At 37.9% G+C, this 27,443-nt stretch overlaps 2 protein-coding genes across 3 annotated transcripts in view; both read left to right on the top strand.

The window, feature by feature from the left end:
• pdcd6 (programmed cell death 6) overlaps positions 1 to 10,535 on the top strand; it is a 17,978-nt gene extending 7,443 nt beyond the window's left edge. Inside the window, exons 3-6 of the mRNA XM_024280367.2 lie at positions 6,828 to 6,872; positions 7,452 to 7,610; positions 8,283 to 8,392; positions 9,737 to 10,535. Coding sequence (XP_024136135.1) covers positions 6,828 to 6,872; positions 7,452 to 7,610; positions 8,283 to 8,392; positions 9,737 to 9,835 — 413 coding nt within the window. The 3' untranslated portion in view covers positions 9,836 to 10,535. The remainder of the gene's footprint in view (positions 1 to 6,827; positions 6,873 to 7,451; positions 7,611 to 8,282; positions 8,393 to 9,736) is intronic.
• A 139-nt stretch (positions 10,536 to 10,674) lies between these two features.
• The window catches only part of zgc:101569 (uncharacterized protein LOC449822 homolog), a 21,730-nt gene continuing 4,961 nt past the window's right edge, over positions 10,675 to 27,443 (top strand). For both annotated transcript variants that reach the window (XM_024280657.2, XM_024280656.2), the window contains exons 1-4: positions 10,675 to 11,558; positions 13,427 to 13,597; positions 17,290 to 17,387; positions 17,807 to 17,951. In XM_024280657.2, the coding sequence (XP_024136425.1) occupies positions 11,414 to 11,558; positions 13,427 to 13,597; positions 17,290 to 17,387; positions 17,807 to 17,951 (559 nt within the window). In that variant the 5' untranslated portion in view covers positions 10,675 to 11,413. The remainder of the gene's footprint in view (positions 11,559 to 13,426; positions 13,598 to 17,289; positions 17,388 to 17,806; positions 17,952 to 27,443) is intronic.

The raw sequence follows: 27,443 nt of genomic DNA, 5'->3' as shown, positions 1-27,443 counted from the left end.
TTCAAATATCAGAAATGATATAAATAAACAACATTAAAACAACTTAGTCTTTAAATAAAATGGTCAATAAATATAAAGAGCAATGTTTAGATTTTAGGAATCAAGTAGGTGTTAAATAACATAATTTGCCACTTGTAAAAAAGCTTGCTTTTGCTCAGCAGAAGATTATAAATAATTACAGTTCATCAGCTGCCATTTACGAGTTGCAGCTTTCTCGGTTTGATTAAAATTTGGGCAGAAATGATGGTAAAATCCCCTCGTAAGACGGGATAACAGCCTCTAATGATGAAAGTGCAGTCACTCTGTCTTGTGAAGCCCAAAGGGGAGGATGATTCAAACGGGATTAACATGTCACTTCACACATAGTGTCTTTTTCAATAGAAAAGAGAGGTCTGAGGATAGGTGCAGCATGAATAACACATCTGTGCTTGAAAATGGGGCAAGGTTTCCTCATTAAGGCAGTCTGTGTTCATACTCCACTGCTCCAACACTGCATCTTGACCTGGCTTTTAAGGAGGTTGAAATGCAGTCATGTGTGCAGTATTGTCCAACCAGACAATAAAGTGCAGGTTCAGGTTTGTTGTTTATTAACGCATGTTCCTCATTAAGGTTTGTTGGAATTGTTTAGCGGGGTTTTGAAAGACAGTTGATCACATCCTACTTTCCAGAAACCATTTTTTTGTGAACTTCAAAGTTGATAAAGGACCAGCAGCAGAGGGAAGCTGTTATCAGGCTTCACTGTGGCTCTGCATAATAATTAGTGAGCCCTCTCACATATGCATGCTTGTGAATGCATCAACTCATTTATTTATCGTGTATCCTTTGATACAAGATAAATCAACTTTATCTGCAAGGGTAAGTGTTGGCTTGAAAGAATTGTGTTGTCGGGGTGTGTTTTTCAGGTGACGATGCCTTGCTGTGATCTTGTAGTCAGTGGCAGGCTTCCCGGTTCAATCTCTCTTATTTCACTGGGCTCATTGTGAAGTAAAGGGGAGTCAGTGAAGCTGAACACGCCGCCCTGCATCCTGTCCTGCGGCGTGCTCGCTGAAGCTGCTGGTCCTCCTAGAGTTCCTTTCACTGCAGAGGCTGCTTTCTCTTGCTACGATTTATTTCATGTTTTGATTGTTTGTACGTTAGCCAGTCTTCAAGTCATCTTTACAAATAATAATTAATTAAAAAAAATGCATTTTTTTCTTCTTTAATTAATTCTCTTCATATTTTTATGGCTATAAATCACCAATTGCGAACTCCTTGTTTTCATCTTCCACTATTTCATTTTTAGATGAACTCCTCCTCTTTTTTTCCTCCTCACAGAATCCGGTGTTCAGCCTGCCCTCCCACACTCTCAGATTTATAATTCTCTCTTGTAGTTTTATTGTAGAGAAGCAGCAGCTTGCCAAAACTGCTGACGGGCAGATTTGACCAAGTGGCAGAGCTTAAGAAATCCAATATGGAATTGATTTCTGTAAAACAACTCAAAGTACTATTCCATGGAAGTAAAATGTTGTTTTTCACTCGATACACTAATAACTACTTGCATTTCTGACCGGTTGATGTCTGATCTTCATCCATGTTCTTCTTAGGACACAGTTTGATCCATCAGAACTGTTCTGCTGAGGTTCTTGTATCCCACACTTCTTAACCTGGTCTAAACTAAAAACTGAGACTGTTTCAATTCATTTTAACGATTCAATTCATATCATAATTTGTGGTTCTTGATATCATTCATAGTCAATATTGGTTCATTTTACACGATCTGATTCACTGACCTAATATTGATCTTTTGCCAAAACCAGCGTGACTCAGAGTTAAAAACCTGGTACCGAACAGTGCAGGTGAAGTTTCACAAATTCATAGTATTTGTTGCAGGATAATAAAGTGTAAGTTAAATATGTGCACAAACAACTAGACAAGTGTTAATGTCAAATGCGTTTACATTGTAGTTTCATAAAGTTCAGTCCATTTTTGTTTTTCCACAATAAAATAACACAAATAGAACAACATTACAACATTAACACATTGTACTGTCATGTGTCTTTGCAAAAGTCAAAGTCTTTCCACACATTGGACTGTGATAATGGCTCGATCATTTAGTCCTGCATCACATGTGTGTTGTCCACTGTGACAGTACTTGGTTGTTTTTACATTATAGTAAAATAAACTGACTGATTTCCTATCCAAATATTTTCCTGTATTGATTATAATTGATTTATTTTATCTTGAAATTATTTTATAATAATATAAGTCAATTTGATTAACAACTTTCTGCAGACAGATCGATCTGGTTAGATTGTAGGAATATAAAGCGATTCATTGATTAAGTTGATTAGGCATCTTTAAGGGTGTGTATCTGGCGATACAATGCCTATCACGATGCATGTGTTATGATACAATATGTATCCCGGTATATTTCTGTAGAGTTCCAAACAAATTTCTTTTTTTTTAAATTATGACCTAAGAATTATCTGACTATACATACATTTTTCACAAAATTAAAATAGTTAAATGCATATTATTTAATGATCAGAACATGAAGTACTGCAACTGTATCTGGAAAGTTGCTTTTACCCAAGCCAATTTATGGTGCTTTTATTTTGGTAATTTGGGACATATTTAAGTGAGACACAAAAGTAAGACTGAACTACATGTTTGCTTTCAAATAATTAATGAAATATCACCGTGTCAGTATTTTAAATCAATACGAGTATTGCTGAATAAAGTATCACGATATTTCACTGTATCAATATTTTCTTACATCCCTAATTAGTACACCCCTACCAGATGGTGAATAAATCCTCCTTATAAAATAACATTTAAGTCAATAATAAGTCGTTTTATTCCATCTACTTTGACTGAAACTGAAATCCAACGGCAAGAATTCATTTTAATAAGTCATTTATTTAGTAAAATGTTTAGAATAGTAGTGAGGATGTATTGTAAATGTGTAAACCTGGAGGTGGTTTTGATGCTTCCTCATGAGACGTCTGAGCTGTACTTCTACTTGATCAGACAGGATGTGTTCCCTGTGACTTTTCGGGCCGAGTCTTGTTTCATTTTGTGTTTGAAGTTTAGCTCAACATTTAAACTGTATTAGAAAAACATTTCAATGTGAGCTAGCTTTTGAGTATGTGGAAGTACAATTTGTTTTCTCTTGGTGTTATCGCTGCAGTTAAATGTTTATGTACACACGGTGGTCAGAACACTCTGTTTTTCCATCAGCCGACGCTTTTTTTTTTTTTCCTTTAACCTCCTTCGCTTCTTCTCCTCCTCGGTTCTGCCCACCTCAGTGAGAGAGTCCAGTGTGTAGACGGGACAGAGAGCAGATTGTCCCGGCTCGCCGTCAGGCTCGCACAAAGACGCACACACACTGAGCTGCTGAGGCGCAGCCTGCCTGGAAAACACGGGCGACCTCACAGCTCAGTCTCGGTGTAAAACGTTTATCTGCTCATGTGTGAGCTGAAGAATCTGCAAAGGCCACAGTTCATCTGTGGCTTAGAGTCATATTTAACTGTTAAAAAATACTTTCATAGGTTCTTCTAAATAAAAAAATCTTTGTATAAATAATTTTGTGTGCCAGCTTCAGTTGTTTAGAGATCATTTTCAGCATTTCAGCATTTTTTTTAGCCTTTTTGCAGCCAGTTATTGAGTCGTTTCCATCTTGGCCATGAGTTAAGTTGCCAAACGCTCTTAAAAAAAACAGGTAAAAATGAACATAAGGCTGTTCTATATGTCAGGATTCTATATTACAGCCCTTCATTTGTTCAAATCTGATAGATAATATAATGTACAAATATCATGGATAATACATTGAACCAGAAAGTTGTTTAAAAATCAAGAAATAAGTAGGTTTTTTATCATAGGGTGTATTCATTTGTTTCGCTTATAGTGAATCGGAGTTCGTTTCCCCCAATAATGTGGAATAAAATTTCAGTCTGAATACGCACAAACAAATCCTGGTCTGTGACCTGGAAATGCTCTCGGACCCAACTTTTGAGTTGGCAGAGGTTCGTTTCCAATCGGACCGAGCTTTTGTTCGCTCTGAGATTCCTCCGTCTGAATTCAAAAAGAGCTGAGAGTGGAACAACTGAGCCAAAACGGCCACTGTCGCCGGCAGTCGCGTGATGTAAACAAGTTAGGAATGAGGCAATCGTTGAGCTGTGGACAAATGTAAAGCATCGATTGTCGTGTTAGCAAAAAGGAAGTTATTGGTTCAACTGATTACTTGTTAGAGCGTTAACTTTAACATAGCTAATAACACTTATCACTGGTTTTTCTGTATCACGTTACGTGGGGAGCTGCCATGACGCCATCCTAAAAGCTCTTTTGTAGTTCTTTCACAGAATTCTTACAAATAAAGCCACATCACCACAAAGATGAGACTCAGAAGGTTATTTAAACGTGGTTGGATTAATTCTGGCTTATTAAAACAATTTTTAACGTGATCCATATTGCTTCTCCCTGTGCTCCCGACAATCTAAATGTCACAAACACCTATTAGTGTACCTAGCCGTAGCGTGCTCGGTAACCACCTTGCAGTATATCTCAGCTGTACCAAAGCAGCAGTAAAGTTTTAAATCTGGCCTTCAAACAGATGCTCAAAATCAGCAAAATAAAAAAGTTTGAATAAGTTAAAATCCTCTTTCTCTTTTGTTTTCACCCACCCCTGGAACTGCTGGCCAATGACTGAAGAGATTTTTAGTCACTTTGTTTACAAAGTTTGGTCCATAACAGAAATGTCAGACCAATCTTTGGGACTTGATTCAGAACAAATAAGTGCACTTGATCTGAACCAATGGACTTTCTCAGTCTGAATACATTAAAATGAATTTAAGAAAAGACCTGCTTGTGTATTAAGTCTCCTAAAGGTTGCTTAATTGACTTAGTTGCTGTTACCTCGGACATAAAGTTGCCTTAAACCTGCAGTTCAAAAACGTGCTAACATACATTTAGCCTATGATTTTCACACTGGACGAGCAGGGAGGGGCTTCTTCTTCTTCCTCTTCTACTGTTTGCCAGATCATGTCCACCACCTACAACTGGAAGAGGCTTGGTGTGAAATGTTGAAGCAGTACAATCTCATGAATTCTTCTCCAGTCTTTTTATTTCCTTGAATGAAGAGGCTTCAGGCCTCATTCCACAGCAGCATCACACATAACCTGTAGTTTCTGGATTTGTAGCATTCCACCATTCTAGAGTTTGAAGTCCCTGTTTTTATTAATCATTCCAGCACCCTGAAGTATTTTCAAAATAAAGTTCCACTGAATTTAAGCCAACAGGGACGTAAATGTTTAAAATGAGCTAATCTGCTCTCATGCCACGCTTCTTTGCAGATCTCCTTATTGCTGGCAAAGCTAAACTGTGGGGAGAAATCAAACAAGCAGCACAGTGTGAAAAATGCTCCACAACGTCGGCAAGATGTTAGATTTCCACACATTCGGGATGCTGCCCCACAGACGGAGCTGCGGAGAACTAGTTCGTCTTAGATCAGCGAAATGCGCTCTGTGCTACAGAACCAAAATAGTTTTTTTATTTTAGTAGAATTTATTCAGTTCCTACAGCCACAACTTGCCGTCAGTGATGTCAAATCGTACACATTTATTAGACAAATTAAGTACATAACGTGCATATTTGTGACATCCAGGATGGGTCTCTTAAAAACTAGAATAGCAATGTAACAACCTAACCAAATGTGTAGATGTTTGTCCCATAAACCAAACTGTTGGCTGCTTTCAGAGCAGAAGAGCTTCAAAGGCTAAAGACCAGGCTTGGATCTGCATATTAGCTTTCTGCCTGAAAGCAACATCGTTTTAAGCTTTAAAAGGCACCCAGAAGAGGCAAAGCCGGCATGAAGATATGCTATCTCCTTTGCTGTTTCTTATCGGAATTCTGGCTCCTGCATTTTGCGTAGCCAAAGGCTTGGCACTTTCCATTTAGAACAGTAACTCAAGTCCATTTTCTGTTTTACTCAGATTTATTTTAGACAAAATGACGTAGAAACACACAATGGTTGTGGGAAGCTCAACGATGATCTCAGAGTTCAAAGTGTTGCTCATATCAGAACACAGTGTAGACAGCAGACGTGTTTAGGAAGAACTGAGTCACAGTGTATGATAAAGGTCTGAACAAGAATGACAACAAAGGGGAACGAGCAACAGTTGCTTCTGTTTTCTTTTAAATATTTTCTGTGGGTTTTAAAATGTTCTACCTCAGTTTAACACATTGACCGAGCCTCACCATGAGAACCAGTGGATCAAATTTGAGTTTTCCAAGACATTCAAAGCTGGTTTTGTGTTTTGACTGAATTTCTGTTCAGTTTTGAATAGCACACCTATTATTCAATGTTGTGGGATGTTTTTTTTCACCCTATTTGAACAATGGAAACAGGGCAGGAGCAGCTGTTTAAGGACTCAGCCTGATCAGGAGGCTGTGACTCAGCAACATTCTTGGGCAAATCTCCTTAAACCTCAGGAGTTTTGGACGCAGCTCTTGTTTTTCTGGCATTTGTCCTTTTTCCTTCTAGATCTGTGGTATTTTTGCATGCACTGACATTCGATGACACGATTGTTAAACATTTATACTTCATCTGTTTGGGTTGTTCATTGCAGATTTTCGAAAGAGAACTTTTGCTTCCTTGCGGAGTCAGGTTTGAGGCTGGTTAGTCTCAACAAGCGAAGCTCCAATTTTTATTGATCAGTTAACCTTGTTTTGTCAAATGTCATCCAAAGGTTAACCACCAATTTCCACCTAATTGTTTCTCATTTGGTCTTTTATCTCCCAGCTTTTGAGCAGTTTAAGCTGATTTTAAGCTCATGTTCTCTGATTCACAGGAACGTGGACTCCTTTCAACCCGGTGACGGTCCGCTCCATTATATGTGAGTGACATACGCGCCTTCACACAGCTGGCTTAATGCTCACTCTGTTTATGCAGACTGTTTGACTCATTGCCATGACAACCAGATTAAGTCATTAAACTGCTGACACACACAGACTTGTATGTTACAAAGTACTCCTCCTGGAGGAATAGGAGGACAGCTTTAGCATCTTTGAGGTGTGCAGCTAAAACTGCTGTTTTGATGTTTAGCCCGCTGGTTTTTAGTGAGGAAAATAACATTACCACGCTCCTTAATTTAATGTGGTGTTCCACCTTAAAAAGAATCCCTGTAATTTAGGCCTCTGTGCCACGCACGGCAAATATAGTGTTTAATAGTGGCGAAGCAGGAAGCGTGTCCTGCGATAACACTCCCTTTGTTGGAGGGTAATTGGATTGCACCTCATGGGGTGTGAGGAGTGCAGATGTGAGGAGCTGGTTCCACCTCGGAGGCAGAAGTCAGCGGATTGTGAATGTGCCTGCCTCGCGCCGTAAAACTGCACGTTTCAGTTTAAATCCCACACTCCAAGACAGACTTGTAAAGTGCTCAAAATGAAACGACACCCTCCTCTTCCTCCTGCAGCGATGTTCGACCGGGAAAACAAAGGAGGCGTGAACTTCAATGAGTTCGCTGGTGTGTGGAAGTACATCACAGACTGGCAGAACATCTTCCGGACCTACGACAGGGACAACTCCGGCTTCATTGACAAGAACGAGCTCAAGCAGGCGCTTACCGGATTTGGTGAGCAGCAAAGTATGAAATGTATTTCATTGTTTGCTGAAGTGAAGGGGCTGCGTGGATGCCGTGATCTGTATTTTTTCTGGGTCTGCAGGTTAGTTTTGATTGATCTGCATCTCTATTTCCATGCTGATTCGCACCTGTTCATCTGTTCGGTCAATCAAAGCAATGAAATACCTGCTAAACTTTTATTTTACTTGCGACTTAATTAAATATTCATTTGTTTCTCATATTTCCATTTAAAAAGCAAGTTTTGATGCCTTTGAAAAACCGTTTCAGCAGGATTAGTTGAAAATTTTATGAATTAAGTTATGAAATATTTTCATGAATAAATCTCATGAAATTGCCTTAATAGAAAACGAATTAAAGGATTTCATAGACAACACTGCCTTTTTAAAGCATGTTACTTTTTTCTTGTTTTAAATCCAATGCTAGTTAAGAGGAGCAAACGTGAGCGAGGCGGCTCAGATGAACAGGTGCACCACAGAATCAGGGCCTGTGACTGTAAAACGTCTTTGAACTCAAAGTCTTCACATGGAGGATTTTAAATAACGGTCCAATCAGCCACACATCTGTTTTGTCTGTTTGATTCTCCTACATGTGAAAACATGAAAGTTTTCTTGGAAATGGTGGCGTTTATATTAGTGATGTATTGACTTTTCTCCTGTTTTTCAGGCTACCGTCTATCAGACCAGTTTTACGGGACTCTGATAGACAAGTTTGACCGACAGAGGAAGGGACAAGTGGCCTTTGACGACTTCATCCAGTGCTGTATTGTACTACAGGTTAGATGCTAACAGTTAATCCAGTGATCTAAACAAATCCCTCCATCATTTATCAATATATTTTTTAGATTTATTCTAAAATAGATTCAGTCTTTAGCCTAAACTTAGTATTTGCATCCATTAACGTCCCTCTCCAATCCTCTTTTAGTTTTAAAAGCGTTCCCAATCGTCTTTCTGTTATGATTATGCCGTTTTTAGGCAAAAATAAAAAACCCTGTATCGTTTTCTATAATACAGTTTCTGTAGTTTATTAGAAATTCACCCCTGAGTTGTGGGACTGCCTCCACTTCCTGTCACAAATCTCTACACGCTCGCCTGAAAGCTTACAGCCCCTCACAACCCCAACCTAACATAACAAAAATGGCGAGTAATATTGGATCTATACAGTTCGGAGCCACATGTCGGCTCGTTTATGGATTTATTTGTCTACAAGTGTATTAATCAGAATGGAGCGGAGCAGGAGCGTGTAGTCCATCCAGCGTGTTTTCTACATCACTGCTACCGGATTTTCAAACTTTTTTTCTCTCCATCTGAATCACAGCGATTTGAATTTAGAAATACTCAAAATTGCGATTTTTTTAAGCTTAATTTTCTCTATATATGTCCTACATCATGAGAAAAATACCCCATTAACATTGGAGTGGGTCTTTAAGGGAACATAATCAGCACATTAGTCAGAATTCAAGTTTCTAATATTTAATGAACAGCGTTCTTCTGGGTAATGCCACTTTATGAAAGTATAAAAATGTGATTCAGCACTGTAAATGTTTTCTTTTCCTCTTATGCATTTGTGTTGTCTGGCTCGGCTCCCAGCTCCTGGTAACAGGAGTAGCCCTGGTTTTCCTCGGCACACAGTTTTCCTCGTCCTTTCCTTTCAAACTCGCTCCGGCTGCCATGTGCTTTTAGCCGAGTTGGTGAAGAGCCGCACCAACAGCAGCAGCAGCTCCTCGGATTGTGTTTCAGTGTACAGAAAAGAGGCTGCATCTCATTTATAGTCGCTAATGACTTGTTTGGTTTCTCGTCTGTGTGGTGGCCTTCAAACCTAATTATGCAGTGAAGCTGGGCGGAAACATTAAAGGCAGCTTTTAACTTTTGACCTATTTTATTTAAGGAAAAGTTGTGCTGTTTGAATGCAGAGTAAAAGTATTTGATTTGAATTTATTATCTTTTCCATTTGCTGCCAGAAAACAGACTTGAGAGGAAAGCAAAAGGATGACATTTATTTTGAAAGGCAATCTAAAAAGTCTAAAATCTAAATAAGTTCTTACTCATAAACCTTCGATTTATTTCTGCTGAAACTTTCTAAAGATTTGGTCTCTCTCTTTTTTTTTTTTCGTTCCCCAGAGGTTGACTGATGTGTTCAGGCGATACGACACAGACCAGGACGGCTGGATCCAGGTTTCATATGAACAGTATCTTTCCATGGTCTTCAATATAGTATAACGGACCCGGACGACCACAGAAGAGCACAACTGGACACAACTGTGCCAAAAAGCTTCCATCACTCTCCAAGATGTTTGCCATGGTGGACACTACAAGATTTTTTTAACCTTAATGTAGCTCTATTGTTTAATATTAAATTATAATTTATATTATAATATTAAGCAAGAATACTCAAATACTTGATGTATATATAACAAAAAAAATCTTGTAGTGGTTTGTTTGTCTTCAAGACTCCTGTTTGGGAAACTTTGTGGGCACGGCTCTCTTTCTTTCTTTTTATTTGTTAACATTTTTAATGTTCCAACTCTAACTGATACCATTTGAGAAAGATCTCTATAGAAAAAAAATGTAAATATAAATTAAAATGCATTGCATGCTTTTCAGGGAACCTTAACCCCATGTTGAAGCACGTTTTCCCCTTAACTTTTTCCTTTACCTTATTTTGCTCAAAGCCATGTTTACAATAACTGTGAAAGCAGACGAAGCGCTGCTTCAGGATTCACTGACATGCCAGCTTACATGCCATATTTGTATAAATTTATTTTTTATTAGCTTATCTTCAATTGTTCAAACGTAACTTTGGTTGGAGAGTAAACATATTGCCTCAGTCTTATTTTATGTGCATGATGCCTTAAAATGTGTTAAGAAATGAAACGAAAAACAAATGAAAAAACTTTTTATTAAAAAAACTGCCAGCAAATATCAAGTTTGGTTTCCTCATTTACAGGATATTGTTATTTCACTCTTAAAACGAACAAATATGACTGTTGACTTAAAATGTGCCATAGAAATACTGATATATGGAATCAAATAAATAAAAAAAACGTTTTTTTGTTTTTGTTTTGGGAAAATTAGACTGTCTCTTGTCACTAATTAAGATAATTAGTCTTAATAAGTCTGAACAATAAAATAACTTTTTAAAATTTTGTCAAACATTATACTAGTAACCCCACTGAGACAATTTTGGCTTTTATTTATTTTTTATTTTTTTAAATTTTTTTTAATTTTATCCATTAAAAAAAACTGCATAAAGACACTGCAATCAATGGCATGCTCATTTAATGATTAAATTAAAACATATATTTCGATATTTGTAAATACAAGAAGTTGTACATTATTGTTTACCTTTTAATACATTTAGACTTAAGCAACAGCGTGATTTACCTGTTCACCTAAATTAAGTCATATTTCAGCCCGTTTCTTGAAATTGTGTCAAAACTGTTGGTAAAAAATATTAAAACAAAAACTATGTTTCAAATGGGAGGTGGGGTGAGGACTGCAGGATTTTTTTCTATTATTGAAAGGAGTTATGTCGCCCTCTAGCGGGTGTTTTTAGGTATTACTTCAGGAGCCCATGGTTCAGTTTGTCATAGGAACCTAGTAACTAGGAACCATATGTGTGATCTGTTGTTTCTCTCAGGAAGTATAAAAGTGTTACCGTGTCGCAGTCAAAGATCATTAATAAATATTTTCAGTTTGTTTTAGTCTTTACTTTATAAATAAAAGCCTCATACAAGCTTTATATTACTCATTTTTGTTCACTCTGAGCTTCTCGGCTTTTATAGCGAAGTGTTGGCAATGGCGGTGAGACATGTCCGGCCTTTTGGATTGATTTTGCGTGCAGCATTGCACGACAAAACCGCTATTCGGATCAAGAAGAATACACGATTTACATCAGTAAAATCGTACAGCACTTCTACGGGAGGCGAAGGAGCTCAAACGGGTAAGAATGAGGAGACCACGAGCATGCAGTATCCTAATCTGAACGCTAGAGGGCGACAAAGATAAGTGTAGAGAGGATAGTTGAGTAAGAAAAAGATAAACACAAAGATATTTTTGTCAAAACAAAAAAAGAATAAATGTTTTACAAAATTTCTGTAATAGTTTTGTAAGTTATCTCTTGCAGCCTGATATATTTATTGTATTTTGATCTTTGCTTTTCTGTTCTCTAGTTTGTTTTTGTTTTAAAGGAAAGTTTAACATCCGTTTTTATTGCAAAATAATTCAGAGATTATACCAAATCTCACCTCATATGCCTGCAGAGATGTAGTTTTCTTAAAAGGTGTGTCAAGATTCATCAACATCCATGAAGGTCATTTATACTAAATAAGATGTCCCAATTTAATCAATCACAGTCCGTCACATGGAGTCCGTAAACTCAAACTTCAAATTAATTATTTTGTTGGAAAAACTACAGTGCGGGGTAAGAAAATGCAAGAAAAAAAGTATTGATCTTGTCCTGATCAACAGCAGGAGTGTCAAAACCTTTAGCAAAGAGGGCCAGATTTGGTGTGGTGAAAATCTGTGACCTGCATTATTTGAACTCTTCAAACATTAAATTCAAATGAACTGTTTTGATTGCAATTGGAGCATAAATGCATCTAAATAAAAACTTCTTTACCCAAAATGTCTGTCTGAGAAAAAACAATTTGTTAACATTAAATCTGAGTTCATATTAAATGTAATGTATTATTCATTAATAAATTATCACTGCAAACTTCTAAATCATGTGAACAAGAAAATAACACAAATACTTATTTTATTCAGAACTAGAAGTGGGGTTTTGATCAAAAAACAAACAAATCTGTTCTTATTTGGTCCGTTAGGCTTTGAAGGTCAAGTCTCCACAGGTTTACAGCAGCTTGTAACATGCTTTACCCAATCACAATCATGAAATCAGACACACAGTTCTAAGAAAGGATTAGGAGCTGCAAATGATTGATTTTATGTCAGAAATTAGAACGCTAGCCGCAAATGTCCCACCAGTCAAGCTTTGGACATACAGAGATAATGAAAGATTTTATTCAGATTTGGTTAAAACTGTAAATATACATTATTTTTGGAGAGAAAACTTCTTTTTAAATCAAATTTGCTACTTTGTATGATGTTTTAGGTCGGCTTCTGCAGCAGACGTGCAGCTGTGAATAAAAAATCCCGATACTGTGTATTTTGGTGGATGATGTGGCACTTTTGAGGTCTTTTACCGGAAATGTTTGCTGGCGTTGAAGAGCCTGGCTCGGAGGCCGAAGGCACAAAGTAACCGTCTCCTTCAGCTTAACGCTGACAAACAACCCGCTGAATGTCATTTTGAGTTTCATCTCTAGCCTGGGAAGTCATCTTTATTGACAGATTTCCTAAAATAAAGTTTAGGAGAAAAATGCTTTGCAGAGGAGGTTAAGAAGCAGTTTATTTCCTCAGAGCTTTAATCTGGCTGTGTAATGATTTGTTTGAGGTGTAGCAGAGGACAAAGTACACCAAAGACAAACAGTCTTTTTTCCTCTCGCTTGAATGGTTTTAGTTTAGCAGCCTGCCTTTCTTGGAAAAGTCAGTGTGAGTGTAGCTAATGCACCTGATGGCTTAGTTTTTCCCCTGGCTCCAGCTTCAGCTGGGTGTGGTGGATACTTGGACTCCTTGAGATGAACCTAAACAATGTCAGGTCAACTGTGCCACAACCCAAGTCAGAGTGAGACTCCAGGTCCTTGTCACACCCTGCATGCCACATCTCTCCTTCAGTTCGTCCACATCAGAGGGTTTCTGTTCCGTCCTTCGTCCTGACATGTCGTCTCTGAGCGTGTCCCTCCCTGTCATTAGCTGCAGGTCAGACTGTGGTCTCAGAACGAAGGGGGCCTGTGGTCATTGTGGAGATAAACCGGCCAGAGGTGCGTAACGCGGTGAACCAGGAGACGGCGGGACGTCTGCTGGAGGAGCTGCAGGCCTTCGACCGTGACCCAGAGCTGAAAGTGGCCGTCCTGCACGGCAAAGGTAAAAGGACTGTGAGGGACGGGATGGACGGATGACGAGGAGCTCTTTAGTATTTTCCAGGGAGGCTGCTCGACAGTCAGTGACTTGCCCACCGGCCTTTCATTTTAGACGTTTAGACACACTGCAGAGGGTGACTGGGTGAGGGTCATTGTGCTCTTGAAACTCCTAAACACTCGAAACATCAACACCTGAGCTACTGTCACTAAAAGAAAAAAATAACATTAACCCTATATAAGTGTGTCATATTTGAGGACCTTACCTCAATTGGATTTTCAAAACGACTTTCTTTAAAAACCCTTTTTATATAAGTTGTTCCTTGTTATCTTACATGTAGTTCATCATCCCTCCATTAGGGGCAGTAGAAGGCCCTTTTCAAAATGGCTGCCTCCATGAAGCCTCAAAAACACTTTTGGAGGGAAAACTTTCTAAACTATAGGGTGAGAATAACTCATTTATTGTTACTATTTTTTTTTATTATTTACTTAATGTATTTAAAAATCAAAATTGGTTGATGTTTATTCTTTATACTACCGTTACACCATCTTAAAAATGTGTGGTCAGTTTTTGACATTAGCATTGCAAAAAAATCTCAAAAACTTACCAGCATCATAATTGAAACTATCTAATTAAAAGAAAGGTATAGCATTTTTTGGGTGGATTTAATTGAAGGGTTTAAAAACGTCTTAACTAAAAAAAAGGGGAAAAAAACTGTCAGTTTTTGATTTAGTGGGCTTTACAAGCTTAATTCCTTTTGAGGTTTTATAACATTTTTTACAGCACAATTTTAAATAAAAAAAACTAAGTACTTTTCCAGTGTTTTTAAATATATATATATATATATATATATATATATATATATATATATATATATATATATATATATATATATATATATATATATATATAAATTTACTCATTTTTGTAACTTCTGTCTCTTTTTTCTCTAAACGTTTCTCATCTGAGCTGATTTTTCCGTCCCTTCCTCTCCACAGCGCTCAGGTCCACCCTAAAGGTCAAGGACAGCAGACAAGTGCGCACATAGAAAACATACACACCTGGGAGGTTTCCTGCGTGTTTTACTACTCCTAAAATTAGTCACAACACACACAGAATGATCTCTTTCCACTAGTGGAAACACCGTCTTCGCCTTGGAAGGGTCTGGTTGCTGTATGAGGTGCAATGTGGCCTCAAAGTATACACTTTGGTAGTCCTGGGGCTGGAGCCTTTCCGCGTTGCGGCCGGTGATGCCTCTAATCTCTGCGGTGACTTGAAAACGGCGCGCTGGAGGATCATTTGCTCGCCTGAGACGGGCTAGCAATTAGCAGTTTCAGCAAAAGTGGCTCTCCACCATTCCCACAGTTTTCTGTAATGTCATTTTAATCATCCCTCACACATTCCTGTCAGCTCCAGCATAACAAGATGGCTGACCCTGACTGGTGATTAACAGCGCTGCGAGATGACGAGTAGGGACGCTCGGTTACAAATGTAATGTTTCTGCAAACATACGGAATCCATTTTCTTCAAATTAGCGCCGACACAATCCCTCTTTCTGCTCTCGTTTTTCAGCGTCAGCGTGTTTGCTCTAGCTTATGAAATTAAGAGTAATTGCTTTCAGCAGGTGTTGAATAAGCGGGGACATATTTGGACGTATTCTTTGTGTGTGTGTGTGGTTTCAGCTCTCGGAGTGTTTTTCAGTCAGGTGCAATTTAGACGTCAGCCCAGCTGGGCCACTGTTGACACAAGTGAAGCTGAGCAGAAGGGGCTTCACGAGACACATTTCTGAACAAGGTTTGGGTGTTTTTCATGGGAACAAATGAACAGTTCAGAGGTCAGTTCAATTAGTGCTAACTTGAAGTTTTTTTGGGGGAAAAAAATCGACTAACTGTTGATTGTTATTGGTTTGATGCCCTTTGAAATGTTGATTCATCATTTTTTTGTGTCAAAACACTTTGGGTTGAGCATAAAAAATCAGAAAAATCATGTGCAAATGTAGGTGAATGATTAAAATGGATCTCTTTTTGCATCAGTTTTCCCCGGTCAGGAGGCAAAACGAGGAAAAAGATTTCAAAGATCTTTTGTGATTCCAAATATTTTAGAAGTTTCTATAAATTATGGAAGAATTTATAGACTAGAGCAACGTTATATGACCTGCAGGCACACCTCCCAATTTTTCCCTTTTGCCCTCACCGGTTAAACGGCTTTAGGCCCTTCACTTTCCCCCCTTTGCCTCTGCTGTCCTGGTCAGAGCTGACAAATTAATAAAATAAAAAACCCAAAACGCTTTTTAAAAAATGGTTGCTTTTGTATGATTTTATTTATTTTTTTGTTGAAAATTTAAGATGGCGGCCTGATTCTGAGGTCAAAGGTCAACAAAACTTCGGTTCTTGTTGTAGGCTTAAACTTGCAGCTGTGTATGAAATTTTGTGAACAGAAAAGTTTTCTTTTCATGTATTGTACGAAAATGTTAAAATGGTCTAATTTCACTCTATGACACTAATGGCACCTGTGGCCATCCCATAATAATTTCAAAACTTCTTTAACATATTCTGACATGTGCGTTTTGGTTCCATTGGTCGGTTTTAAAATATTTTTTGACCCCAATAAGAGATTTTTTGCACCAATTTATTTTTTCTTAGACAAAGGAAAAAAAAATGCAACAACCTTCAGGTCTTTGTAATCCAGGACTGCTGTGGACTATAAATAAAGTAATCTGTACGTTTTGACTTAACAATACTTAATGCTTGTTCACTCTATTAGATTTATTATTAGAGGCCGAACCCGAATGCTCCCCCTACCCCTACATTTAGCCCTCCAAATGGAGAGTTATGGAAAAATAGTGTCTTCAAATTTGAATATGACTAACCCTCGATGATGTCATCAATAGTTGCCTGTCAGCTACGTTAGTGCATAGCTGGCAGTGTTTGGAAAATGCACAACAAAATTGGTTTTATGACTTTAAAAAGTCATTACTTACATTAAAATATAAACTGTGCACCAAGTGAAGAAATATGTTTCTCCTTCATGGCACAGCGAAGGGATAGTCATTCAAAAGTCACTAAAGCTACCCCTTAAAAATCCAATTTCAGAAACCAGAACTACTCCAAATGCCCCAATAATTGGAGGGGTATGGAGAAGATTTAGGGGTTGAATTCAGATTCGGCCTTAGACCTTTTCTCAATGTAAAACAGCTATATTAAATTTTGTTGTTGATAAATAGTAAGCTACAAAGAGCTAAAATACTCAAGTAATCCAAAAAACATTAGATTTAATCTACAAAGAAGACTCGTGAAATTTTTTTATTAACCTTTTACTTACACTTGAAATGCACACAAAACAAGTCTCCTGTTTTTTTGTTTTGTTTTGATCCACAGCTGTAGCTCCCACTCGATGGGTGTAGCTGTCGCACGCGCCCATCACTCAAGAGGGAAGGATTTTATGAGTCCCTGCCCGAAACTGTGACATAATGTTTGTTTTCCTCTTGAGCAATGTAGCAATTACTGGATGAATCCAGCGGAAGAGACTGTGGCTGCATTAATAGGAGCTCGGTCACATGTAGGATCTCAAATTCTTTAGGAAAGAGAATCACTTGTAAACTGACTTTTTTTTTTTTTTTTTTTTTTTGTGCACGTTATTTTCCCTTTCCTCTCTGAGTTTCCAGCTGCCATACTTTGTAATTTTGTGGTCTCTTCTAGGAGGAAATTTCTGTGCTGGTTATGATCTGAAAATGTTGGCCAATGAAAAAGCTCCACTGAAATTGGAGCAAGATGTCCGAAAGGATCCCGGTCCGATGGTGAGCCGCTCCTGGGTCGTCTGTCTGTGTGACTGTGCATTTCTGCATGATGTCAAAGAGTTTTCTACAAAATATAAAGAATTTGTTTTGGGGAATAAATCTTTTTAAGGACAGAAATTTCTGGGTTGGAAAAAAAAAATAGTGAAATTAGTTAAAATTGGCTAAATATTTATAAAAGTTGACTTTTGTGAAGCACATTTGTTGTGGAAAGATAATTTAAATGTACTTATTCTTAAATCCTGACTATCTACTCTTGAAAGTGTAAAAGCCTGGTTCAGCTGTTCACCTTGTAATTGGATGATTGATGATGTATTTTTTGTTTCACTCTACAAATTTCTTTAAAAAAGTTTCTATCTATAGTAGTTGATACAACAAAACAGTACCTTGCTTGTTTTATTGATGAAGATTCGTCCCTCCAGGGTCCGTCCCGTCTGCAGCTCTCGAAGCCGCTGATCGCGGCCGTCAGCGGCTTTGCGGTGGCTGGAGGCCTGGAACTGGCTCTGCTGGCAGATCTCCGGGTGGTGGAGGAGAGCGCCATCATGGGGGTGTTCTGTCGCAGGTTTGGTACGTCACAGCAACACAGAGCCAATCTCTTTCGCTGCTTAGGTCAGAATTGTAACCTGTTGTGCAGATCTGGTAGATAACTGCTACAAAATGAACTGCGGACAACAACATATTCTTCAAAAACAGGAGTGTCGAACTCATTCTGATCTCAAATGGGCCGGACCAGTAACATAACAGCAAAATAGCCGATGGTCAACTTATCTGTAAATAAATCACTAAATCACTTATTAATTTTATTATATTAGATCTATTTTTATTATTATCTTTTTGACAAAAACATTTTGGTAATTGTGGTGTCACGTGTGATCAATTTTATAGCAACTTAACAGTGCTGAGGCTATCAGGGACGTGGTACGCCCTTGCAAAGAAATACTGTTTATTTCTTGATCTCTTGTTATGCTGGTATTTATTTTCCTTTGGTTCCCCTAGTGGCATTAATGGGCATTGCAGCCATTTCTTTAAATAACAAAAACTTGCCCCAGAAATGGGCTAGAAACTTGCTTTTTTCCCTCCCAACATCCTAATATTTGGACTGGACTGGATTAAACCATCTGGTGGGCCGGATGCAGCCTCCGGGCCGTATGTGTGACATTCCTGTTCTAAAGAGATAAATTTTTCCAACAAATATGATTTAACTTTCGGGATTTTTTGTAGCACATTTGGACACAAAGCTGCTGTAATCATCTCTTGAAGAAGACTGAAGTTCCTACAAAAAATGTTCCTTTCTTTGAACTTTAAGTTTTTCTTCATCTGTTTGTCTCCTAACAAATTGACAACCGTTTCAACCATTAAGACGATCAGCGTAATTCCAGCAGATTCTGAAGTAGAAATCTGCTGGAATTATGGTGATCGTGTCAACAATTTAAAAAATCACAGTAAATCAAGGAACATAACCACTGGAGCTCTGGTGTTAAAGGGTTAAGACCAGTTTTCTTATATGGAGAGTTTTTCTTAAGTTGAAAAAAAATGTGTCTGTTGTAATCAGACCTGCTCTGTTCCATGCTCTAAAAAAACGATTTGACCAGCCTAATCAGGGCATAAATCAGACAAATTTAGGGTTCCTTGAAATAACATTGTTCTCTGTGTAAAAAAAAAAAAGACAGGCAAGAGTCGGCACTGGTCCGCAGATTTGAAACGAATGACAACGGTTCTTATAGTAAATTAGGTTCTAATTGCTAGGTTGATTACATAGATTAATCGATTCGAACCAATCTAAGCGTAATAAATCAATAATCGATTCATAAAAACATAAATCGATTTAGCACATAAAGCTAAAGTCTGTTAGCTTGATGCTAACGTATAATGGCATTTCCCATAGGATGGCTAATGCTAATGCTCGGTCAACGTAAACATACATTGCTGACTAAATGAACATCTTTATAAACTTATAGGCATTAATTTTCTAAACTCTTTTAAGGAAATATTTTTTAAAGTAACCACTTGTGGTCTAAAACACTGTTTTTTGCTCATACTTTCTTCTTCTTCTGGAAAAAAGTGTCCTGCTATAGCGCAATTGCCATCTAGTGGCCAAACTGGAATGCCCTCCAGCAGAGGCAGAACAATGTTTCAAATGTTAATAATCTTAACTTATTTTTGAGCTTCTCCTTTTGATAAACAATGTAATTTGCTATTAAACAATCTTATTATTTCACTATTAAATGTTACAGTATGCGAACTGTGTCAGATTAATATAAATTTATTAAAAACATATATAGATTATTAATGTATTTCTAAACAATTTTGTCTAAATGTGTAAACTTTATGAACTCAAAATTGAATCAAATTGGATTGAGTAGATCAAATGAATTGAAAAAAATTGGAATTTATTTGATCCAAGCTCTGGTAAATCAAATTGAATCAATTCTGGAAGTTATTATTGATACCCAGCCTAGTTTTAATGCCATAATTTAATTTTTAGAGAGAAAAAAACAGAAGAATCTGACTTTTTTTTCTCTTTTAAAGAGTTTTACCCATAATGAAAGAAAATGTGGTAACTTTGAGGTTTCTTTTTTACTTTATTGCTAGAAATCAGGCTTAAAACAGCCCCATTAAGTTTTAAAGCTTTTAGATATACTCTAGTTTAGGAAAAGTAAAAAAAAGTTGAATTTTATTGCTATTTTTGTATTTGTTCCATTAGAAATGTTTGTAATTTTAAGGACCACTCAAATTCCCTTCACATTCACTGTAATACTGCAGTTTCACAGGGACTTATTTTTTCTTCTAAAGCCTCTTACACTAAAATCACGACTCATCGCCTTTAATCAGCTCTTTAGTAAAACACATATTTCAGTTTCTGCTGTCTTAGTTTCCTTAGAACGGCTGTAGATTTTATTTTTGGCATCTGAGTGTGTTTTTCCCCCAGAGCTAATTATATCTGTCATAGACGGAAGTTTCTGGGGTGGTACTTTTTTTTTTTTTTTTCTAACATCCAAGCATATATCATTCCTCTCTCAAATACCAGGAAGTCGTCTGTGTTTCTATTTTTCTGCTTTGTTACTATGTTTTCTGTTATCACTCTTCTTGTTTGTGTGCGAGGATGGAGTCACAGTGCGATAATGCCGATGACCGTGACCTTTCGGCGGGGCCGCCAGCCTCTGCTGGGCAGTCTTGATAAGTGGGAGAGGAAACAGCCAACTGCCAGGTTTCCACTGCCAGGCCACACTGGACCTGAATATTATTTATGTCACAAATGCATAACCAGAATCTGTGCGTTCTTTTTAGCTTAGTCCTCACTTCTAAAGAGTCCCTTTGCAAAGACTCCTCTGATGCCGCACGAATCTCCATTTTTTTTCTTTCCTGGTTATAGCTATCACATTAAACCATATAACTATAACCATGGCTTAAAAATACAACCATAGTGTTTAAAAATACATCTGTTGTACTATAATTTACTGGGAATACTAGATTTAAAGTGTAAACATGCAAAGCTTATCATCCCAGGCCTGTAATTACACAGAAAGGCATCCTGGCGGGGCTTACGTCTTTCTGTTTCCAGTGAAAGACCCATTTGACCGTCATCATTGTGGCATTTAGGTCAGGATGCACACGCTTAACTTTTAAATATATTGTTATTTTCTTAACAGCATGATTACAGTTTTTACTTCTTTTTTGTTTTTCTGCAGTTGGCTTGAATAAAAATCATGATATGTGCAACAGGAGCAGAGAAAGAGTCTTAGTCTAAGCAAAAAAGTTACAAATAGAAGGTCTAAACATCAATGGTGTTTAATTTTTTTGATGATTTTTGGGGATTTGTTTTTTGTTTGTGTTATTGAACCTCCACAGATCGGACTTATTCTGGTTTGTTTTTAAAGGTTTTTTGCTGCTTTGACTTAAAGTTTTGGGAACTTTACCCATCACACCTTTTGTTTTTTGTGAACATATTTAACCCTTAGTAGTCCAGCGTTTGTTTTTTTTTCCTACTTTACAGTAGCGACGTACACAGTATGTTTGACGGGCGTTCAAGAACGTGCTAAACAAACATTATTGAATGCACTTTTAGCCTTTGGTTCACACTAAAAAAGCAGGAAGGGGGTTCTTCTTTTTGTTTGATCATTTACTTGGGCATGTCCACCTTCTACAGTTGGAAGAAGCTTGGTGCTAAATGTCAAAACGGCGCAAATCTTCTGATTCTTTCTCCAGGCTTCACAGCTCCATTCCAAAATAACAGTGAGTTCAAAGTTTACTGGGAGTTAAGTTGTTTACTTCAGCTTTCTTCAGTTACAATTGATAATAGTTTTTAATAGGGCCTCACAATGTGAGGAAAACACAAAATATAAGTGATCAATATTACAACGAGGATATGAATTTTAAAACATAATCAAACTAATACATCATTTCAACATAACTTTAATTATACTACAAATGACCCACATCTACATCTAACTTAAAAGGCCTTCATTCGATTGGTTAGTGACATGGAGGGGTCCATTCGATTGGTCAAATGCATAAAGGGTTTATTTGATTTATTGAAAAGTTCAAGCATTCTTGAGATTGTTTTAGCATGTGTGCAAACATTTAAGGAAACCGTTTATCGCCATCTTCTGTGATATGGGTATTGCACCATCTAATATTGTAAAGAGTTACGATTCATTGTGCAGGCCTAGTTTTTAGTTTAGGCATGTCCTCTGCAAAAAAAAAGATACTCCATAAACTTGTTTATCGTTATTTTAGGTCACTTTAAGTAACTATACAATAAAAAAGGCAAAATTTAAATTATTAGAAGAAAGAAGTCCTCAGTTGAAACATGCTTCATTTCTCCTCTTACATGTAAAGTACATCTGTTCTGTGGGAGCCACAGTTTATTTAAAGATCCACTGTCTCTTAGTGATTATTTTCTTTTAATGGTTGGACTCTGTAACCATTTCATGGGTCGGGCACAGATGGCAACAGCCAGAGGGAATCCCTGGTGGCTTTGGAGTTGAAAAACCCTCAGAGGCTTGCGTTTCTGCTCTGATGTGGGCCATTGCGCACCGCAAGGATCTGACAGTTTTCTGGCGGGCGATTGGCTGCGCAAACCTGCGGCTTCCTGTCTGGGGGCCCCCTCTGCCCTGCCAGGGAGGAAATGAGAGGGAGGAGACGATTACGTCACAGGAATCTGGTATTAGCGTCTGCTGCTTTTTGGAATTCTCACAAGACCCGAATAAAGCGACAAGGAGAAAAATATATATTCTGATCCCCCCACCGTTAAACCAGGAACAAGAAAACAAATAAAAAAGAAAAAAAATGAACACTGTTAATAATTTTTCCAAGAAAAAAGATCAGCCGGGGTTGTAACTGCACGGGAGTGACTGAAGTTATCCGTCCTATCAGCTCGTCCCCCTTTTCTCACTCTCTCAGCTGAACGAGTGTGACGAAAAACAGAAAGATGAAGAAAACGAAAAAAGTCTTGAACTGAAGTCAAACCACAATCCAGAAGCTGACATAAAATGGGCCAACCCAAACACCTGCTCAGTCAGTTTGAACCTAAGCGACATGTTCCAGTGATTTCTTCAGACCGGCCCTCATTTTTGAAACTGCCGACTGTTCCTCCAGAACTGGAAAACCGCTTAAATGGAAAACTAGAAAGATTCCATGTGTATGGGGAGACTTTATTTTTTTAAATTGCAATTAACATCACAGAGACAACATCATTTTGCTCTTTTATGAGCTGCTAAACCTCTCGTTTCTGGTTTTTAAGGCTGTAGCTAAAGATCTCCCTGGTGTTAAAGTGGTGGGCTCAAACATGAAGTTAATAGGGGCTGGGGGTGCTCATCCCTGACCCGGCCCAGCTGAGATGGTTTCCCTCTGTTCCCAGACAGCTTTCAAAGCTTCCCACTGAATGTTTGCTCCTTCGCTTCTGTCCATTTAGTCTGGAGTGATCCGGAAACTGTTAATCCACATCAAACTTAATCGCATTACCCTCACGGGAGGCCATTGTGCTGGGGCCGGCTTTGATGTGGCCGGGATGCCAGCAGCGCCAGGAGTCAACCAGAGCACCCCGAGTGTGTCGCGTTTCCCAGCATTCTGGGTTTAAAGGTAGCCGCGAACCGGAAGACGACCGCTGACAGAGAGACTTTTCTCTCCACATTAAATAAACATTTGTTATTTAAGATAAGCTGACCAGATAATGGAGAAGATTTTGCAGATCACAAGTTCTGAAAGTCGTAGTTTTTAGTTTCTGATGACTCAAGAGTTTTCATTCTCCTGCAAACGCGTATCAAAGGGAGCTGGGAAGATAAAACACAAGGACTGTTCTTCCCTGCAGGCTTCTGCTACACTTGAGTCAGATAAGCAGTGATGACCCCGTGCTGCAGGAAGAGAACCACCTTGTGTCTGGAGTTATATAACAATAGACTCTGCTGACTCATGTTGACACCAACCCCTGTTTGGTTGCTACATTTATCTGCTTTCCCTTTGTTTTGAAAGACCCACAACAATGAAAATCGTGTTTTTGGTCTTTTTGACATGTTTTTGTAGCACTTTTCTGGACATATTTTAAGAAAATTAAGCTTAAAATTGCATTTCTGAGTATTTCTTTATTCAAATTGTTGTGAATCAGGAGCAGACAAAAAAATTTTGTAGGAAAAAGCCTGTAGCTGTGACTAACAGTTGGAGGTCACAAGCTCCTTGATGCATCCACTTGCAGACCAATAGATTCATGTAAGTCTTAAGATTTCCCCATCCGAGCTGTTATCTGACTTAGAACTGTACGACTGGATAGCTCTGCTACTGCTCGCCATTTTTGTTGCACCATTTATGTTAGATTGGGGCTGTAAGCTAGCAGGAAAATGTGTAAACAAATGGATGATGACAAACGAGGACAGATTTACTCTCCCTACACTCCCACCCACAACTCATCTAAAGAAATCCTGCCTCTCTGCTGCAACTATGCTCTAGAAAACGACGCAAGTTTGTAGATTTTTGCTAAAAACAGCATAATCATAACAAAAGACCACTTTGCAGAATGGATCAAAAGATGATTAGTTGTTTAGAACCTTAGGAGGGTATGAATTACCCTTCCACCTTTATCCTCGAACCCCCCGTAAACATTTCTCCAGGAAAAAGCTGTAAACCCCATTCAAACCCAGCCCGTCTCACGAGTCAAAAGATATTTCAAGAAGCTTCTTGCTGGCGGTCGTGTGGGACAAAGCGCAGGTCTGTCAAACAGGACGTATGAAAGACGGGGTTATCAGAGCGAGAGGAGAGGGGAGACGGCTGCAGCGGATAAGATGGGAGATCCTTCCGGTTGCTGCTGATAGCTGTGGTGCCAACAGCAGCACCAAAGACACACAGACTGGAGGTCAACCTGTGGTCTTTATCTATTCTTTGAGTTAAGCCTTTTATCTTCATGCTTCACTCCAGCTTTCTTCTCCTTCCACTCACTTTTCTCTCTACCATTTCCTGTAATCAAGAGCTGGAGCTGACAGGAGGACCTCCTTGTTTTAATTAAGTTGGAGGCACAGAGGATTGTGGTGTTGCTTGAGTCGGTTCCCAGTGGTTACGTGAAAAGACCCCGGAGACTGCTGAGTTTAAAAAAGAAAAGTCTGAATATGGGATAAAGTGACAGCAACAAATCTCTAAGGGAAGAAAAGTAAAGGGCCGAGGTGCAATACGTAAACTAAAATGGTTCAGATGACCCAAACACAAGGGGGGTAGAGAAAAATCGATTTGTTGATATATCCCAATATTGCCAGTGAGTGGTAGATGACGGACCTAAATGCAGGAGACCAGGCTTGGTGACAGGAGCTTAAAACATTTAATAAATTAACCAAAAACCCACGGAGAAGCAAAAATGGTAACAGAACAGAACCATGACAAAACCTAAGCAGATTCCTGACAACATTTGACAATACTTGTATTGATTTAAAATGCTGACAAGATTATATTTATTTAATTATTTATGAGCGACCTCCGGCTTTTTAGTTTTGTTTTCCACCTAAACCCCTGAACACTCGTTGGCCACACAGCACACTTTGAGCAGCTCTACAGCGAATCAGAACAAGATATCGCGAGGACCAGCTTGTGTCATGGTTTTTGTTCTTATGAGACATGTGCCACTTTGTGTGACTATCACATTCTCTTTAAAATAGTGAAAAATTGTTCTGGTATAATCGTGGGATGTATCGTGATATGCATTGTATCACATGACGTGTATAGCAATACATATGGTATCACAGTGACGTGCACTGAGGTTCCTGCACGTCACTTTCCTCCTGATTTCTGGACATTACCGATGTTTTCAGGAATTTTCATTTTGTTTCATTTTTTTACATTTTATTTTGATTTCTAAAATGTAATGCTGTTTTTTTTTCTTTTTTCCTTTTTTAATTGTCTTTGTGTTCTTTAATATGTTTTTGCATTAAGTGATTTGTTGGTGTGTTTTGTACTTCAGGGCCACCGTACCAAAAGGTCATTAGTCCCGAAATAGAGAGTCTGTTTCCTAATGACATGAAGTGAAAGGCTTGAGTCGGCCACATGCTCCTGTGTAACAAGTTTATTTCTTTAAATTGTTTTACAGAAGGTTGTCTTTAATCACAATCTCCTGAACCAAAGCCTTGGATTCGCCACACATTTATTACCAATGCTATTCCAGTTGGATTCATTTAAGATACATGAAAAAAGGAGCTCGCTAGCTCCAGAATCACTTTACATCCCCCCCACTGCTCAGAATAAGAAGGAGAGGAAAAGAACTTCTGAAGGAAAAGCAGCGCGATCACTTGGGGTTATGAAAACATGTTGGACACATGTGCTCTCAATAAGCGGCGGTCAGATAGAATCAGTGACTCGGAGGTATTATGCAGTTGGGATGTGGTGTGGAGCGGAACGGTAGGACATGTGCCAGTTGCAGCTGGTGCTCTTTAGGAATTAGGAAAGGTGCCAGAGGCTCACTGTAACCTGCAGAGAACTCCTTCTCTCACTCTGTCCCTTTGCAATACAACACGAGAAAGACAAGGTTTGATTTTCTGGAAAGAAAACTGACCCGAAATGTGAAATTGTTGCACAACTAATCACCATCCATCTCAACTAAGAGTCCATTTTTAAAAAATGTTTTTTTTTTTTTTTAAGATTTGACTTTAAAACTTTTTTTAAAAAGCAGACACAGATTTACTATTTTAATAGAGCCTCAGCCTCTTCCTTTTTTACAGTAAAATTGATCTCTAAATTTGGGAAACAAATTAATTCATGTCACTCCTGTCCCGTTTGATGGTTAGGATCTGAATAATTATTTTTCCTTTTAACATTTTCTGTTTTATCAAAGCATGATGCTTTTTGTTGTAGACTTTCTTTCCTTTTTGTTTTTCCTATTAATAACATTTTATGTTTAAGTACAGACTGCTGCATGTGAGACGGAAAACAAGTTCATAGCATTTTACTAGAAAATTCCAAATTCCCTCACTAATTAGTGCATTATATAGTGTTTTTACAATTTTGTCATGGTGTTTGAATCTACAATTCTAATATACAGGGCCTTCAAATATACCCAGAAGTCTCTGCAAAACAATTGTGTGCATCGATGCTCACTAGATTGGCAAATTTAGATCACAATGCATCGCATTTAAACAGTTGATATTTAAAAAAATATGTTATTACATTTATTTTATATAAATCATCCAAGTTTAGACAGCAGATTCATAAATAGTTTTTGTAAAATGTTCATATTTATTAGCACTATAGCCCTTCCAAAAACTTAGTATACTCAACTTGTGCTTTTTTTAAAGCTAAAATTAAGATAGTATACTTTTTGTTTGCTTTTTAGATATTTATTAGAGATAAGCTTTAGAAGTTCATGTATACAAGTTCATAAATTCATGTTAAATATACTTTGATTGAATTATACAAGTCTAAATATATTTAGCCTATATTTGTAACTGTCCTTAAGCATTTTCTTACACAGAATTAAAAGTTGAGTAGAAAAAAGCAAACCTGATTATAAGATGCAGCTTCAATAAATGGTCTATTTTTGAATTTGTCATATACAAGGAGCACCAAACTATAAAGGGCATAAAGCGAAAT

Source organism: Oryzias melastigma, linkage group LG20, assembly GCF_002922805.2.
Source record: "Oryzias melastigma strain HK-1 linkage group LG20, ASM292280v2, whole genome shotgun sequence".
Classification (NCBI taxonomy): domain Eukaryota; kingdom Metazoa; phylum Chordata; class Actinopteri; order Beloniformes; family Adrianichthyidae; genus Oryzias; species Oryzias melastigma.
Note: the sequence above shows the minus strand (reverse complement) of the source record. Positions and strands in the feature narration are given on the sequence as shown.